Source organism: Phyllobates terribilis, unplaced genomic scaffold (assembly GCF_046119375.1).
Source record: "Phyllobates terribilis strain yellow unplaced genomic scaffold, ASM4611937v1 Scaffold_3__8_contigs__length_932513732, whole genome shotgun sequence".
Taxonomy (NCBI): Eukaryota; Metazoa; Chordata; class Amphibia; order Anura; family Dendrobatidae; genus Phyllobates; species Phyllobates terribilis.
In genome coordinates, this window is record NW_027362763.1 from 313,777,878 (window position 1) to 313,794,094 (window position 16,217).

Genomic DNA, 16,217 nt, shown 5'->3' on the forward strand with positions numbered 1-16,217 from the left:
GTAGAAGAGCAAAATGAGAAATTGTAAGTACACAGTGCTATATAATATGATGACTGAAATATATTAAGAGGATGAAAAGTTTGAAGGGAGTGCTTCTTTAATAATATTGTTGTACTTTATGTTTGTAGCTCCATTGCAAACTAATGTGGCTCCATTGTGACAGACTACAACTAAACCCTGCGTAGACTGATGTGACAATTACATTTTCTTCCATCTGTTCCTTCTTCTTGCTAACAGGAGACTGATGAGAGCGAGTTAGACTGTAAAATCATATTTGACATACATTGAACAAATCTTGACATTAATACATAGTCAGCAAGATGTATTTATAGGGCCACACTAGGAGCAAATAGTCAATGGATAGTCTAGTACCTTATCTCAAGTCTTGGTCAGCTCAAAAAGAAATTCAATAAGAACCCCAAAGAAACAAAAAAAAAACATATTTCAAAAGTAATGAAGAATTTATAATTTATTAAGTTTAAAAACACATTGCCAATATATTTACATCATTCAAATAGTACATAGTCATAAAAACAATGGGATTATGTATGAAAACTGTCCTAACCGGGCTGCAGAAGAGAAGACATGGCTGCTGAGATTTTGAAATGTCTCCACGTCATCTACATAGATGAGCTCCTGACAGCTCAGGGGTAACTATGTGTAAAGATATTTATATAATATCGGTGACAAGGTTTTCTTTGTTGCCCAAAAAACGAACATTGTGTGAACTTTCATACATGACCCCTACACGTGTTTATACTTATGTAACAAGGATGCATACTGATCCTTAAAGAAGACAATCTTCTGCACTTACATAGTTCTCCAAGTAACATTCAAAGACATGTAATAGTCAGAAAATGGAAAATAAAAAATACAGAAGACCTTAAACACAGTCATGTAGTATATTTAGGTACATCAATCATTGATATTCTAGTTTTGCACATGAGTGAACACTGTTCAAACCACATTTTTTGAGCGCCTCTGTATACAGTAAATGCTGCAATTATTTTTTAGATGTCTTCCAGCTCCACAGATATTGTGGTTCTGTTATTGAACTGGGCTTATTTTATCAATTATTATGTTATAGGCCAACTAACCGTCAAATCATAAATGAATATACATTGTCCACAGAATATTGTATTAAAAAAACCCAGCCCTTCCATAGTTTGTAGTGAGGATCCCACTCGTTATGTCTATAGCTCATGTGATATGGACGGCTTCAAACAGCATTGTAGCTCATTGTATACTGACATTTCTTCATCTGAATACCGCAAAAAAGAGATCTGAGAATCATCAGGAATAAAGAAAAAAGTGAAAAAATAGTGTCCCAACATTCATAAGATATTTCCACATATAAAAAAAGGAATTGTAATTTAATGTTATAATGTGCTATGATGGATGGTACCTGCTTACCTATGTCTTAGAGCAAATGACCAACATTAGGACTGTGTAGACAGGTTACTTACTGTATGTTCACAATGCAACCCAGCGCTTTATTAAAAACTAGAAATGTGTTCGTTTATTTCACAACCAATAAAATAACATACAGAAAGACGCAAAGGTGGGGTACGCTAATACCTACGCATTTCGATCTACCAGTTCTTATTCATGGCATGGATTTTATCGGTTATGAAATAAAAGAAGACATATGTGACGGCCTGCAAGTTTATTGCACTTCAATAAATTAGGATCTACTGGTGGAATGCTGAACCAAATTGCCAGATATGAACCTTAAAAGTCTCACAATTTTTTGTATACTGTATGTTCACACGAGCATTTGGCGCCTCCATCAGGGGTTTGGTCACTTTTCCATAGCTTATAATGGCATAAGTAGTAGAATAGTGCTATTTGTGTTGAAAAATCTATGAAAACCTGGCAGAAATCTGGTGAATGGTACTGTAAGTCAACTGTGTCCGTTGTGCACCTTATAAGAAGTATCAGGTACACAGATATGGCTTCTTTTAAGATCGTGAGATGAACACTCCAAGTGTAGATACCATCTAAATCTTTCCATTGTTCTGTTGTTGATACTTTATTTATATCAAAATGTTGCTTTTTTTGTTAAAATGCATAATAAAATATGATAGGATATTGAAATGAAAAGCTGCAAATGTGCAGTGATGATTCTGCAGCACAAATATGCAGCAATTTAAAGGGATTTTCCCATGAACAAAAGTTCATTTTAATCAATGGCTGACCGAGTACGGAACATGGTCTGATCATACCACAGCTCCTGGGGAGGGGAAGGAGCAAAAGACAATACAGACATTACAGCAGGGGGTCACAGCTGATTCTTTCTTTGAAGCAAAACATTGTTTAAAAACAGGCAGTGAAATGTTTTACTGCACAAAATGAATCCTCTGCGATCCCCTGTTGTAATGTCCGTATACTCTCTTGCCCCCCTCCCCTGCCCAGGAGCAGTGGTATGATCAGACCATGTTCCATACACGGTAAGACACAGCCATTGATTAAAATGAACTTTTGTTCATGGGAAAACCCCTTTAAAGAACAGTACATGCACATGAAGGTCTTTAAACTCCATTTACACGTAGAAGGAAAACTCCACTGAGAAATACAAGAATGTTGTGGGTTTTTAAATCTGCAGCATGCCCATTAAGCTTTGGAAAAGCCATAGATTTCCCAGCTGATTTCACTCTTAGGCTGTGTGCCCACAATTCAGAAATGCTCCGGATTTTTCCTGAGCGTTTCTGCATCTCCTTGGCAGAAAAAACGCATGCGGATTTTACATACGTTTTTCCTGCCAGGGTCAAGCGTAAGTGAAGCGTTTCTCACATGCATTTCTGCATGCTTGTTGACAACTGCTTTCCAAGCAATTTTAGCATCAATTGGAAAGTGCTTGACAACTTGGTCACACTATATAAATCCATGGAACTGGCATGGGTTTTATATAGTGTGAACAAGTTAGTTAAAAAAAAGAATAAAAATGGTAAAAACTAAAAAAAAAAGCATATACTCACCTTCCGATGGCCCCCAGTCTCCTTATCCGATGCGTCTGGTCTTCCCGGTGTCTCGCGGTAGTGTAAAAGGACCTTCCATGACGTCATTTAGTCATGTGACAGGTCACGCGACCCCCGACGTCAGCTGTCGCGTGACCCGTCACATGACTAAATTATGTCATGGCAGGTCCTTTTAGACCATCGCGAGCTGCCGGGGAGCCAGGACGCATTGCTATGGAGACCGGGGGCCATCAGAAGGTGAGTATAATGTATGTTTTTTATTTTAATTCTTTTTTTTTTACAGGTACTATGGTACCCGGGTCTGGATGAGAGTCTCCTCTTCTCCAGAAACGGGTACCATCCGCACATTGAATCGCTTAATATCCACATGTGCACATGTAGTCATGCGGATATTATGCAATTCAATACAAGTCAATGGTGGCGAAAACGCCGCAATTACGCAAAATAATTGGTAGTGCTGCAGATTTTTCTGTAATGATAATCCACAGCGGAAATTTCTGCAGTATGTGCACAGCACATGCGGATTATCATTGGAGAACATAGCAGACCTTCTACCAAGCATTTTTTAAGCGTTTCTGCAGCGTAATTGCTGCTGCAGAAACGCTTAAAAAACACATAGTGGGCACACAGCCTTAGCGCAAAGGGTAAATCTTTGGCAAAACTGCAGTAAAATCCATGTGCAACATATCCATATTTTGCAGGAGCTGTGCCAACCTGCAACGGTAAAGTCTTCTACTTATGGATTTATCATAAATGCTAATTGTTATTTTGGTTGTTAGTCAGCATTTACATAAATGAATAATAGAAATCTTTTACAGCCTATTTATGGTTATGACTGTAGAAATACTGTAGTTAACTCTTGTCCATTAGAGGTAAGATCACATTAATGCCATTTAGTATGATCCCATAACAGGGCCTTAATGGTAAGAGATAGTTGTATGGTGAAAAGTATGTAGGTGAAAAAGGAAAAACATTTACAGACCACAGATTGATATTCTGACATTCGGAGGAATGGGGTCCTCCAGCAGCACAGTGGTATAATTTGAGGCTCTTATAACATTAAGGCCACGGCCCCACTATCAGTATTCGGTCAGTATTTTTTCTCAGGAGTGGGAGCTAAAACCAGGTGAGGAACAATCAGAGAAAAAGGTATAATAGAAACAAGTGCACCAATTCTGCATTTATCACCCACTCCTGGTTTTGGCTCCCATCACCCACTCCTGGTTTTGGCTCCCACACCTGAGAAAAAATACTGACCGAATACTGACCAAATACTGATAGTGGGGCCGTGGCCTAATACAAACTATAATGTAATTAAAGGGAACTTGTTGGCTGATTCATGACGCCTGCATTCCAACTATCTATACTTCACTCTGAAACGTTGCAGCATTTCAAAGATAAACATAGTTGGAAAGCACAGCCAGGACAATCCAAGAGGCAAGTCTCCACCAGCTTCTCCTTGCCTGCTCATCAAGATTGACAGATCTCTCCCTGTGTGTGTAGGGAAAGATTTGTTAATTTAGTTGAGCAAACATGGAAAAGCAGATGGGGACTGTGATGGTGTGTGGGGTATCCTTCTGTTTATATTCATATTTTTACGGTTTTTCGTAGTGTTGTCTTGTTGCTCTGTATCATTCTGTGTGGAGAGTCTTAATGACCTTCCAAAAGGTCTGATAATTGAATTAACTCAGTTACCATCTGCAAACTGAAGGTGTCCATGCCTCTTGATAAATCCCTGCTGACATTTCCTGACTGCTCATTCTTGACCCCTCTGCTCCTCAAATGCCACAACTCACCCCCTGTAGGCACCTTTCTCAGGTCTAGGGGGCCTGGAAACCATCCAACCTATCTCCCTACCCCCGGATATAAGGAGTGGGATTGAGAAGGCCACAGACACATGTAAATTAGATCCTTGTGTGGGACTCTGATGAGAATGGCAGCGAGACTGGAAGAAACCCGGATTGCCCTGGAAATACTGTTGGAGGAATATATACGGAGAAGTATCTGGACTATTTTATCCTCTGTCTGCTGGATTGTTTGACTCTCATCTCCCGGGGCATTTATCCCGTTGCTGGACTGTATCCCTGTTCCTGGACTATTTTGTCCTCTGTGTGGTGGATTGTTTATGGACCTTTTGTTTTGCATGTAATGAAGGTTATTGGGACTGTTCATTCATATCTCACTCTGTTGATTGTGTGATGCTTGGAGAAGGTCCTTGTGACAGGGACCTTACTTTTGGACCAGTCACCTCATCCCTAACCACACTCTTGACTATGTTTTTGTCTGAAAGCCCTACTGCATAGATATTTAGAATGCAAGAGCTGGTCTCTGATTTATGCTGCTGCCAATGGTTCAGGCAGCATGAATAAGTTAACAGGTTCCCTTTAATGGAATATCTGTATCGATATGTTAGAAGATGTATGAAAATGTATAAAACCCAACAAACTGAAGCCTTAAGTACAGAAGAAGCTTTTAAGATTGCGAAACAGTTCATGTTCTAAAAATAATTTATCTGTGTAACGATATCCAGACAGTTGCAAAAAAATATAAGTTCTACTACTAATGTCAGTAAATCATATGCAAGACCGAGCCTGAATAATACACAACTGGACATGTCAAGTTAAACCATTTCAGTCATATAAAATAATCCATTAGGAAGTGAACATTTCAATGTGCAGGTTGGAAAATGCCCGTTAATCTACATTCAGTAAGGTGTTGTAAGGTGATAAAGTGTTCCCAGAAAGAGATGATACTCACAAACCGTGACACAAAGAGATAAGTCCCAATATACTCAGCCCCAAATACACCCAAGATGCAATACGTTTGAAACTCCTAATCGGTGGAGCTGCACAGACTTGGTATTTGCTGACATTTTGGAAAGGTGCTTCTAGTTATTCCTGCAGTAAAGCTTTTGATTTGTGCATTTATGTAATGAAGGTCAATAATCACAATATATAAATACTATAGTCTGCCAATGCAGGGGCCGAGAAGCTGCGCAGAGCTACGTGCATAGTTCATATTTCTCTCTGCTGTAGACCTAATGTAGGTCACTGTAGAAAATAATGTACAGCATTTTGTAGGGATGAAAAGCTCTGCAGATCGTCTCACAGTTATTCCGCAACTCGGTACCAGAAGCCATTTATCTGTAAATCCACCATGGGAGAGGCAACTTGGGTTGCATTGTAGCTCACTGGCAGTTTACTGGATTAATTGGATGCCAGCTCCACCAAGTTCAACTTACAGCCTTCTGCTCCGCAACAAGACTTCTTTTATGCTCATTCTGCTTCTCTTTCATATCGGTGGATGTCATCTGGCTCATGTCACTGTAAGCTAAGGAGATACAATCGTAAAGCTGTACATTAGTTGCATAATGTATGATCTGTTAGAAGAGGTAAATTAAGAATAGTTCACAATTACTATTCTTTTTTGCAGAAATTGCACAGATTAAAACTTCAGATCTAAAATTGGAGAAAAAAAAATTAAGAGTAGTTTGCGAGAAAAGTGAGCATGGTCAAGCAAGAAAAAAAAATCTGATTGCATCGGATGAACTTCAGGCTTTCTGAAATCCATGCACATTTTGAGGAAACAGCCCCATTCAGATGTATGTAACAGAGTTTCTGCTGCAAAATTTCTGCTACACATCTGCTATGTGTGAAAAGGCCCCTAGAAGCATGCATCTTCTAATAAATTTGGCACAATCCTCGCCAACTTCTCTCTCCATTTGTACAGTTATTACGGAGCATCTGTCAGGTGATTCATGCTGCTCGAACAACTGTCAGCATGAATCAGGGACAGTCTGCAATATGGCACATACCTATTATTTACTCTAAAACACTGCGGCGCTTCATAGAAAACAAACTACATACAGGGAGGCAGGAAAGAGGTGACTGAGAAGACTAGCCACCAAGGTGGGTCTCAGCCGACTTCTACCTCCCCACCTGCCTCTGCTTGACTGTTGGGTGTCTCTTTGTACACACATAAAGGGAGACCTGTCAATCATTCAGAGCTGGGGCGGGCCTGCCAGCTGGTCTTCTCATTCACCTCTTTTCTTGCTCCCTTGAACGTTGCAGATTAAAACATACAGTAGATATATGCAGTAAGGGAGCTTGTCCCCTATTCATGAGCCTGTGGTTCAGCAGCATGAATAAACTGTAAGGTTCCTTTACATAAATGTGGACCCCTATGTGTAAATGTCACTCATGAAATTAAAACAGGTCACAGCACTCTTATACTATACTTTATTTTCTCGGAATGACTGGAACACACTTAACCTAAACTTGTAGGTGTCAAAGTGGTTACAAGTATCTTAGCTACACAATTCAAAGAAACAAGAAATATATTATTTCCCTCTGGAAAGAGGAAATAACAAGTGCGTTATGTTTAAATTTGAAAAACAAAGAATAAAAAACAATGAATGTGCTATTATCTCAAACTTCATTTGAACAGTCTGGTTATTGAAATAGTAATAGTTATAAGTACACTAAAGATGAGAATGTAAATATATACAGTGCTCAGCATATATGAGTACATCCCTTTGAAAAGTAAGATTTTAATCAATATGTCACTGAACACAAGAACAATTTCCAAAATTTTGACAAGACTGAATTTCATAGAACTTTTTTTAACCCATCACATGAAAGTCAGGTTAATAATATAACTTTCATTACAAAATCTTCAGTTTCACTCATATTAGTTGATGTGAAAATGAATATACCCCACATCAAAAATACTAATATTTTGTATGATTCCCATGATTTTTAAGGACAGCAACAAGTCTTCTATGCACGGAATGAGCAAGTTGGCGGCATATTGCAACATAATTTTCCATTCTTCAAGAACAAACTTTTTTAGAGCCTGGATGCTGGATGGAGAGTGATGCTTAACTTATCTCTTCAGAATATCCCATAAGTGTTTAATTCGGTTTAGATCAAGAGACACACTTGGCCACTGAATCACTTTCACCCTATTCGTCAAAAATGCAACAGATGTGTGTTTTGGATCATTATCATGTTGGAAAAGTGCATGTCAAAATAGAGCAGTACATCTCTGAATTCATGATACCATCAATGACATGTAGCTCCCTGACAAATTAAGTTCCCCAATTAAGGACGCTGCCACCACGTTTCAGTGTGGACACCATACATTTTTCAACATTTATTTTTCTAAATGCATGGTGCCTACATTGAAACATTGTGGTGCCAGTGTCCTTATGTGGGGCTGCATGAGTGCTCCTTGTATCGGGGAGCTACATTTCATTGATGGTCTCATGAATTCAGAGATGTACTGCTCTACATTGAAAGAGAAGATGCTACCATCACTCCGTGTCCTCGGTAGACGTGCACTTTCCAACATGACAGTGATCAAAAACAAACATCTGTTGCATTTCTGAAGAAGAAGAGGGTGAAAGTGATTCCATTGCTAAGTATGCCTCCAAATCTGAACCCAATCAAAGACCTATGGTGAATTCTGAAGAGACAAGTTGAGCTTTACTCTCCATCCAGCATCCAGGCTGTAAAAGAGATTATTCTTGAAGAATGGAAGAAGATAAATGTTACAATATTGTACTGTATGTCACCAACTTGTTCATTCCATGCCTAGAATACTAAGGTGCTGTCCTTAAAAATCATGGAAATGATACAAAATACTAAACATAGTTTTTGATATGGGGTGTATTCATTTTTGCATCAACTAATAGTAAAACTGAAGATTTTGTAATGAAAGTTAGTTACATCCTGAAATATTTGTACAGTGGCCGAATCTTCATTATTTGGGCTCTACATGCCAATATTTTTTATATAAAATGAAACAACTGAGATGCAATTGAAGTGTAGACTTACAGGTTTAATTAAAGTGCTTGAACAAAAATATCCTGTGAAAGGTGACAGATTCAAAATGAAAAAAACTTGTGAAACGTAGATTCAATTTTTTTTTTATTTACCATATATACTCAAGTATAAGCCGACTTTTTCAGCACATTTTTTAGGCTGAAAAAGCCCCCCTCGGCTTATACTCCGGTATATTCTTTATATAGTATATACATTCCGGTGGTGGATAGTGGTGGTGAGGGGGTTGCGGCGGAGGAGTGGGGCACACGTAGTAGCCGCTGCTGCAGCTACCACGTGTACCCGATGCTAAAGGAAAATGAATATTCACTCTTCTCCACGCCCATGTGAGTGGGGAGAAGTGAATATCCATGTTCTTTAATAGCGGGCGCACAGTGTCAGCAGCGCCGCAGCTCCTGCAGCGGCTCAGTGATCCTCTGTGCCCGCTATTAGAGTATGAATATTCACCCCTCTCCACTCACATGGGCGTAGAGAAGAGTGAATATTCATTCTCTTAGGTGGCAGGCACAGAGGATCGCTGAGCCGCTGCAAGAGCTGCGGCGTTGCTGACACTGTGCGCCCGCTATTAAAGAACATGGATATTCACTCCTCTTCACTCCCATGGTCCCGGTGTGGAGAGGAGTGAATATCCCCGCAGCTCACCTGAGGGTGCATGTCAGTAATGTCATGCGCCGCTCAGATGCTGAGAACAGGACACAGCGCTGAAGCAGAGGGGAGGAAGGTGAGTTGAAGTGTTTATTTTTTTCATGTGTGCAGTGATGGGGGCTATGTATACCAGGATTGGGATGATGGGTGCCATGCATACCAGGATTGGGGTTGATGGGGCCATACATACCAGGATTGGGGATGATGGGGCCATGCACACCAGGATTGGGGATGATGGAGCCATGCATACCAGGATTGGGGATGAGGTGTGCCATGCATACCAGGATTGGGGATGAGATGTATAATGCATATCAGGATCGGGGATGAGGGGCCCATGCATGCCAGGATCGGGGATGAGGGGCCCATGCATACCAGGATGGGGAAATTTACCAGTAGAAACTGCATTTCCCACCCTAGGCTTATACTCGAATCAATAAGTTTTCCCAGTTTTTTTGTGGTAAAATTAGGTGCCTCGGCTTATATTTGGGTCGGCTTATACTCGCTCGAGTATACACGTTAAATGTCAGGGAGATATTAAAAAAATATGAACCATTTCTCCCAAACCCCTCTTCACCCCTCCCTTATCTACCATTTGTCACAAGAGAAGAGCTGACAGTCCAGCATTTGTCTCTCTGCAAATGCCTACAGCAGAAGTGACTTGTAAAGCTATAACCTAATTAAATTGCAAGGGTCTTTCTCCCTGGCAGCAGCAGGGGATGATTAGACACCGGCTTTCGATCAATCTACATGTAGCTGTTGAAGCTTGCTTCCCAGGACGAAAAAGGGAATTTAATAGAAGTCTTGTTGCTGTGAAATGTCTTTTTATTCCTACAAGTTTCTGATGTGTTCCAGTCCCGGGGCCTGGAAGAAATCCTCACCTCCTGTGTGAATTACCATGTTTCTCCCCTCCCCTGCATGTCACAGTGCCTGGATTTGGCTGCTGCAACTGCACATCACAGGGCACTGTGACATGCAGGGGAGGGGAATCATAGTAATTCACACAGGAGGTGGGATTTCTTCCAGGCCCCGGCTCCACAGCATCAGAAACTTGACTGAATAAAAAGACATTTTAGAGCAATCACACCTCTAATATGAGGCATACAGGTAGGTATAGATTCACAGTTCTATCACCTGTATGCCCATTTTAAAGGTCAGATAAGTGCCAGGCGGGTGACAGATTCCCTTTAAGATCGATTTTGGGCTTTGACTAAAAAGCAGACACCAAAAACTAAATCAATCTGTGCTGTGTGACCTTGGGAATATTCTATCATTACCAACAGAAAAAGACTGTGTAAACAATTCTCTAGAATTTCTACAAGTGCACATGATTACCACCAGAATTAGAGGCTTTGTCCTGGTTCTTGACAGCCTGACTGTGAGCAGATCTCAATCAGCAGACTACACATGGATAAACCAGTTTTTCTTCATTTTTCCTTGCAAAACTGTTCAAACTATTCCAAGGTGTGTGAGGGCCACAGATAAACAGACATTTTCAATGTCAGCCAGTGGTTCTCAATTGTCTTGAGTTCTGAACTCTGACTTGGACGCCATGAATCAGGGCATGATTATAGCTGCTTCAAATCCATTTTTATGGACCTTTGACTTCATGTTTGAAAATAAATTTTGCCTAAAGGAGTTACTTCCCCCTGGACAAACTTTCAGCAAGCAGTGCAGCTTGCTGAGTACTAACAACACATAGCAAACACATTGTTAGGATTCAACTCTGCTAGCCGGTTCAAAGTTTTTTCACATGACGGCAAGCATTCGGTTCTCATACTTACAGTCACATGACGCCTAAATTCTCATGAGTTTCTCTCAATATTTTCATACTTGTAGTCATGTGCCGACTAGATTCTCATCCATTTCTTTCATTAGAACATTGAGAGAAGCAGATGAGAAACTAGTCGGCAAATAGCATACTGGCGGTCCGTGACCATAAACACTGGGAATACAGGCTAATCATGACAGTTGGTGCATTACTTCAGTAATTTGCAGTCATATAGAGCTATGGCAGAAATTTATCTAGAACCTGGAAAAACCCTTTAGGTAAAAAATGTAAGCAGAAATATAGTGACCATTACCTGCACTGTTATCTTTCAGACAGTTATTGACAGATGTTTTTGGTGTTAATATACTGGAAGGTACCCAGGCCTTTCTTTTTGAAATATGCTCTTTAATTAACCTGGAAGTAAAACAAAAATAAATGGCTACATGGCAAAACATATAAAGATTTTAAAGCATATGTTCCCCTTCTAATATTCACACATAGGATAAATAAAAAAAGTAAAGTAAACTTGCAAATACCGGTACATTGCATTACTTATCTGTTACTGATCCTGAGTTACAACCTGCAATATTATATGGACCTGTATACACAATTCTGCAGGCTGCCTTAAGCTTTTACAGTCTAAGACTAGGTTCACACAACATTTTTGTCCATATTCATGACTCAACTCGGGGCTCCCAATTTAATACTCAAAAGAATAGGATCCAGACGTACCCTAGATGGAGCCAAGAAATTCACTGAGATAAATGGAGTCCAAAATTTGAAACTTTGGACTCCACTTGACCTTCTTTCCGGCACAGTTGTTTTAGGTTTCACACTGTGTTCCTCCCAACACTCAGTGGTCACATCAGGGCTTACGCCTGAACCCCCTGCAAAACGTGATTCGGGAGTATGCCCAATGGGGCCATAGACTATAATGGTGCAGACAAAGTCAACGTGTGCTCTGATGTGCATCATTTTCAGGCATATAGCCTACTGTAGGAGGACACCCACAGGCAGTCTACTTCTTCTGAGGTCTCCAGTCAGCGTATACTCCTGAAAATGAAGCACACTTTGACTCTGTCAGCTCCATTATAGTCAATGGCCCCGTCGTCACATTGACCTGAATTCTGATAAGCGGGGGGGTTCAGACGAGACCACTGAACATGGGGATGAAAGCAATGTGAAACCTAAAACAAATCTGCTGAAAAGAAGGTCAAGTGGAGTCCAAAGTTTTCAAATTTTGGACTCCATTTACCTCAATGAATTCCTTGGCTCCATAGAGAGTACATTCTTTTGAGTATTCAATTGGGAGCCCCCAATTGAGTCATGAATATGGACAAAAATGTTGTGTGCAACTTGCCTTACACTTAGGTGAAAACAATGTGAAAGTGGCCTTAGCCGGACACCAAAATGCAGTATATGGCAGCACTAGAAGGAGCCATGAATAGGAAGCAAGTTGTGGTGTGAACCCAGCCTAAATGCTATGTTCACATCATGTTTTTGCTATACATGTGAGGCTATACATGTGAGGCATACAAATTTAATTGGTAACTGCAAAAAGGAAGTTTACTACACTCTTATGAAAGTTTCCTTTTCAACTCGAAGTATTTTCAACACAGTTTCTTTCCCTCATTTCTCTATTGCTCTCTACGTCCACTGTTTCTCACTACTTCACCACAACCCAGCTTTAACTTTATAGTCCTGCTTAACAAGAGTCCTTTACTCACCCAGCGTCTTCTTTCCCCTTAGGGTGCCAGTATGGCCGAACTTAGCTTCAAGCTCTTGAACGTTCTGGAACTCCCGCCTGGGACAATCTACTCGTCTCTCGTAGTCAGTCCTGTCCAGGCCTGTTACTTGGAACTTGGAGAGCTGCCAACTCAAGGCCTTTCTGCTAGGCATCCTCTCCCAGGACCTGTCTCCGGAAGGTCACTCTGTCTATTAGTCACTTCTGTTCCGGATCTCGCTATCCCTATACTTCGGTCTCCTGTTACTCAGGGACACCCCAGAATGCGAAACTGCTCACCTTGGACCTTTAGGTCCACTTGCTACTTACTCCATGGCCTATCTGACTTTCTGACAAGAAATTGTCACTATCCCTGCAACTCAACCCCTTCCACTCTGGACTAGTCCCAACCATTAACTCTTGCTATCCCTATTGTCAAACTACACATGCTATCAGTATTGGTAACACCTTTAACATACATTACAAGTCACATTGCATCACATAACATTTTGCAACAATAAACTTGTCTTTTCAAGACAGAAACGTGGACAACATGTCCATATCCTTACAGTCTGTTGTCAGAAAGCAGCTGAGATGAGCTCAGAAAAAAAAGATACAAGAGATAAAAACTCTACCCTTAAGACCATCATAACGATCTCTCTGATAGATTATCAGGTAACTCATTCTTCAGCCATGAAACGAGAGTGCAACACAGAGGCCATAGAAGGCAAATTACGCAAATTTTTGAGTGAAACCCAATTGCGAAAATAATTTTTGGCCCCAAATACATGCATTTAAGTAAAAACAAAACTGTACACAAGGGTGGCCGACCCCTTTAACTGTTGGATCAGTGTAGACCCCCCCCCCACGTTAATAAATAGGAAAGGAGACTTGTGCTCCCTAATTGCACATATGTCTTGCCCCTCCATTAGAGTGTAAGATGTTGATGAAGCTGGCTGAGTGGGGTACTGCATTAGACTATTTGAGTATTTTTACTATCATGGATTTGATTGCAGATGCAAGGCATATGAGCAATTACCATTCACCTACTCTTGGGCATGGTCTTGCTGCCAGGGGAGGCCCAGGTGAAAACTGGGTACACAAGTCACCCATTCTGATGATCAATATAGGACCCAGTGATGGGACCCACACCATTCTATCAGATAACACCTAAGTGATATCTTGTGTAGGCTCGACCCCTTTAATGCCTGCACAGAGCTTGCACCAGTAAATTGCATTTTAAAAAGACGAGTTTATAGCAGCTACTGTGCTAAAATTTTATATTGAAAAAACTCTGTCCCTCAGCTCATAGGGTATAGCAATGCAGAGCAGCCTAAGTACACCCCCCCCCCCAGAGTCCTGTGAGCCACGCAACCCTTGGCAAAAATCATAAAAATTAGTACCACATGAAAAGGCCCATATATATGGCAGAATAAAAAACAAAAATAGAAAACAAAACAAAAACAGCATAATGAGGAGAACAATGGGAAAAAAATAAAGGCAAGAACTGGCCATTTTTGACTCTGTGACAGGTCTTTTTTAAGCTACAGGGTATGTAGATTGTTGGCATACACTTTCTGTTTTAAATTTTGCCACAGATAAAAATCACATTTGGAGAAATCCATGGAACTGACAATAACCCCTTGCTCACAATTTCCTCCTCAGTAAACAGTTCATGAACCTGTGCCAGTGAGTCATGTGAGATATAGCATCTTGTTGGAAAAAGCAGAACATTTTATCTTTTGTTGTTAGTTGGTCACAAAACTGGTAAACGGCAGTATTCACAGTTAATTCACAGTTGATTTTAAGAAAATTGGGCCCACTATTTGTATCCCTGACACCGCACACCAAATGCCACTTTTCTGAAGTAGTGTTTTATGAGTCAAATTGGGATCTCCAGTGGACCAGTACCTCATATTCAATCAATTCAGTCAATTTACATGACCTGGTACATGGAACCAAACGTTGTTCATCATAAAGTACAGGAATGGGTCCAAATGTCCATCAGCAATCATAGTCAGCAACCAGGTCAAGTAATTTAGACGTGTAGTTTTGTGGAGCTCTTTCAGTTACAGCACAAATGTTACTCAGTACAGTTTGAGGTTCAGAGATTTCAGAACTCACTAGCACTTTGTTCGCGATACACCAACTTGCTGAATCACTCTACGAATTAATTTTTGGGGGCTACTTGCAATCCGACTTTGGCCAACCTGACGGATTAAGGCCTCTGAACCAGATTCTGAATACAAAGGTTAGCTGGTGGCTTTGTTCTTGAGTACTTGTCAGCAAAGGCCCTTGTGTTTCCTTAATCAATCCGCTTTGCACATAGACTTCCACAATCACTATTCGCTGTTCCAGGGAGAACACCATCTTTCTTACACGATTTGCATCGAAGGACTGAACAGGGAGGCATAATAAAGCTGGAACGCTGCACACAGGGCGACACAATGTCACCAGTCAGAGCGCAAGGGACTACAGCCTCCTCCAATGAGCATGGCACTGGTATTGGAGGCAAGCTACTTTTCTATGGGCCACTTGTATGATTTTTTACCTTTATAGGTGACATTACTTACAATTAAAGAATACTACACTATTAAGAAAAAACATTATTTGTAATTGAGACCTGAATGTGTTGCCTGTTTAAATTGAAGCTCTGAAGTTAGAACAAAATCCCAAGCGAGGTAAACACTTTTATTACTATCTTTTATTCGCCAATCCTTTGACTTTTTAATGAATGTACTTGTTATTATTTTTTTATTAATAATAACAGTAATAATAATAAAGATGAGCAGGAATTTAGAGATATAAATTCACTGAATGTTGTAATTGTTCTCTTATCATAGTACTCTTATCTATATCTGACAAACAACTTGAGAAAGCACTGGTCTGTGGTTAGGTCCAACATCCTGTTACTTGAAGAACAAATATGCTATCATTTGCAAATAAAATAAACTTAAAGGGAACCTGTCATCAGGATTTTATACTCCAAACGAATGGCATGCATGTAAAGGAGCCTTAATGCTGAGTAAATCCTCACCTTTCTTGTAGAAATTCACTTTGCTTTTTTAGCAAAATCTATTATTGAAATGGTATGCTAATGAGTTGCAAGTGCAGTGTGGTAGAACATTCCACTTACAGCTCTCCTGCTTCTTGTGAAGCTAGTCACTACTTACAGACACGCCCTCAGGGAGTCTGAGATCAAAAGCTAGGAGGGGACATCATAAACAAGGGGTGAGGCAAAGGCGAAGTCAGGTCACAGT

The 16,217-nt window shown here is 40.3% G+C and overlaps 1 protein-coding gene across 7 annotated transcripts in view; it reads right to left on the reverse strand.

Annotated features, from left to right (window-relative positions):
• Positions 1-451: 451 nt before the first annotated feature.
• The window catches only part of LOC141259288 (guanine nucleotide exchange factor DBS-like), a 354,703-nt gene continuing 338,937 nt past the window's right edge, over positions 452-16,217 (reverse strand). For all 7 annotated transcript variants that reach the window (XM_073674992.1, XM_073674991.1, XM_073674998.1 and 4 more), the window contains 2 exons: positions 11,548-11,648; positions 452-6,308 (listed from right to left, as the gene is read on the reverse strand). In XM_073674992.1, coding sequence (XP_073531093.1) covers positions 6,211-6,308; positions 11,548-11,648 — 199 coding nt within the window. In that variant the 3' untranslated portion in view covers positions 452-6,210. The remainder of the gene's footprint in view (positions 6,309-11,547; positions 11,649-16,217) is intronic.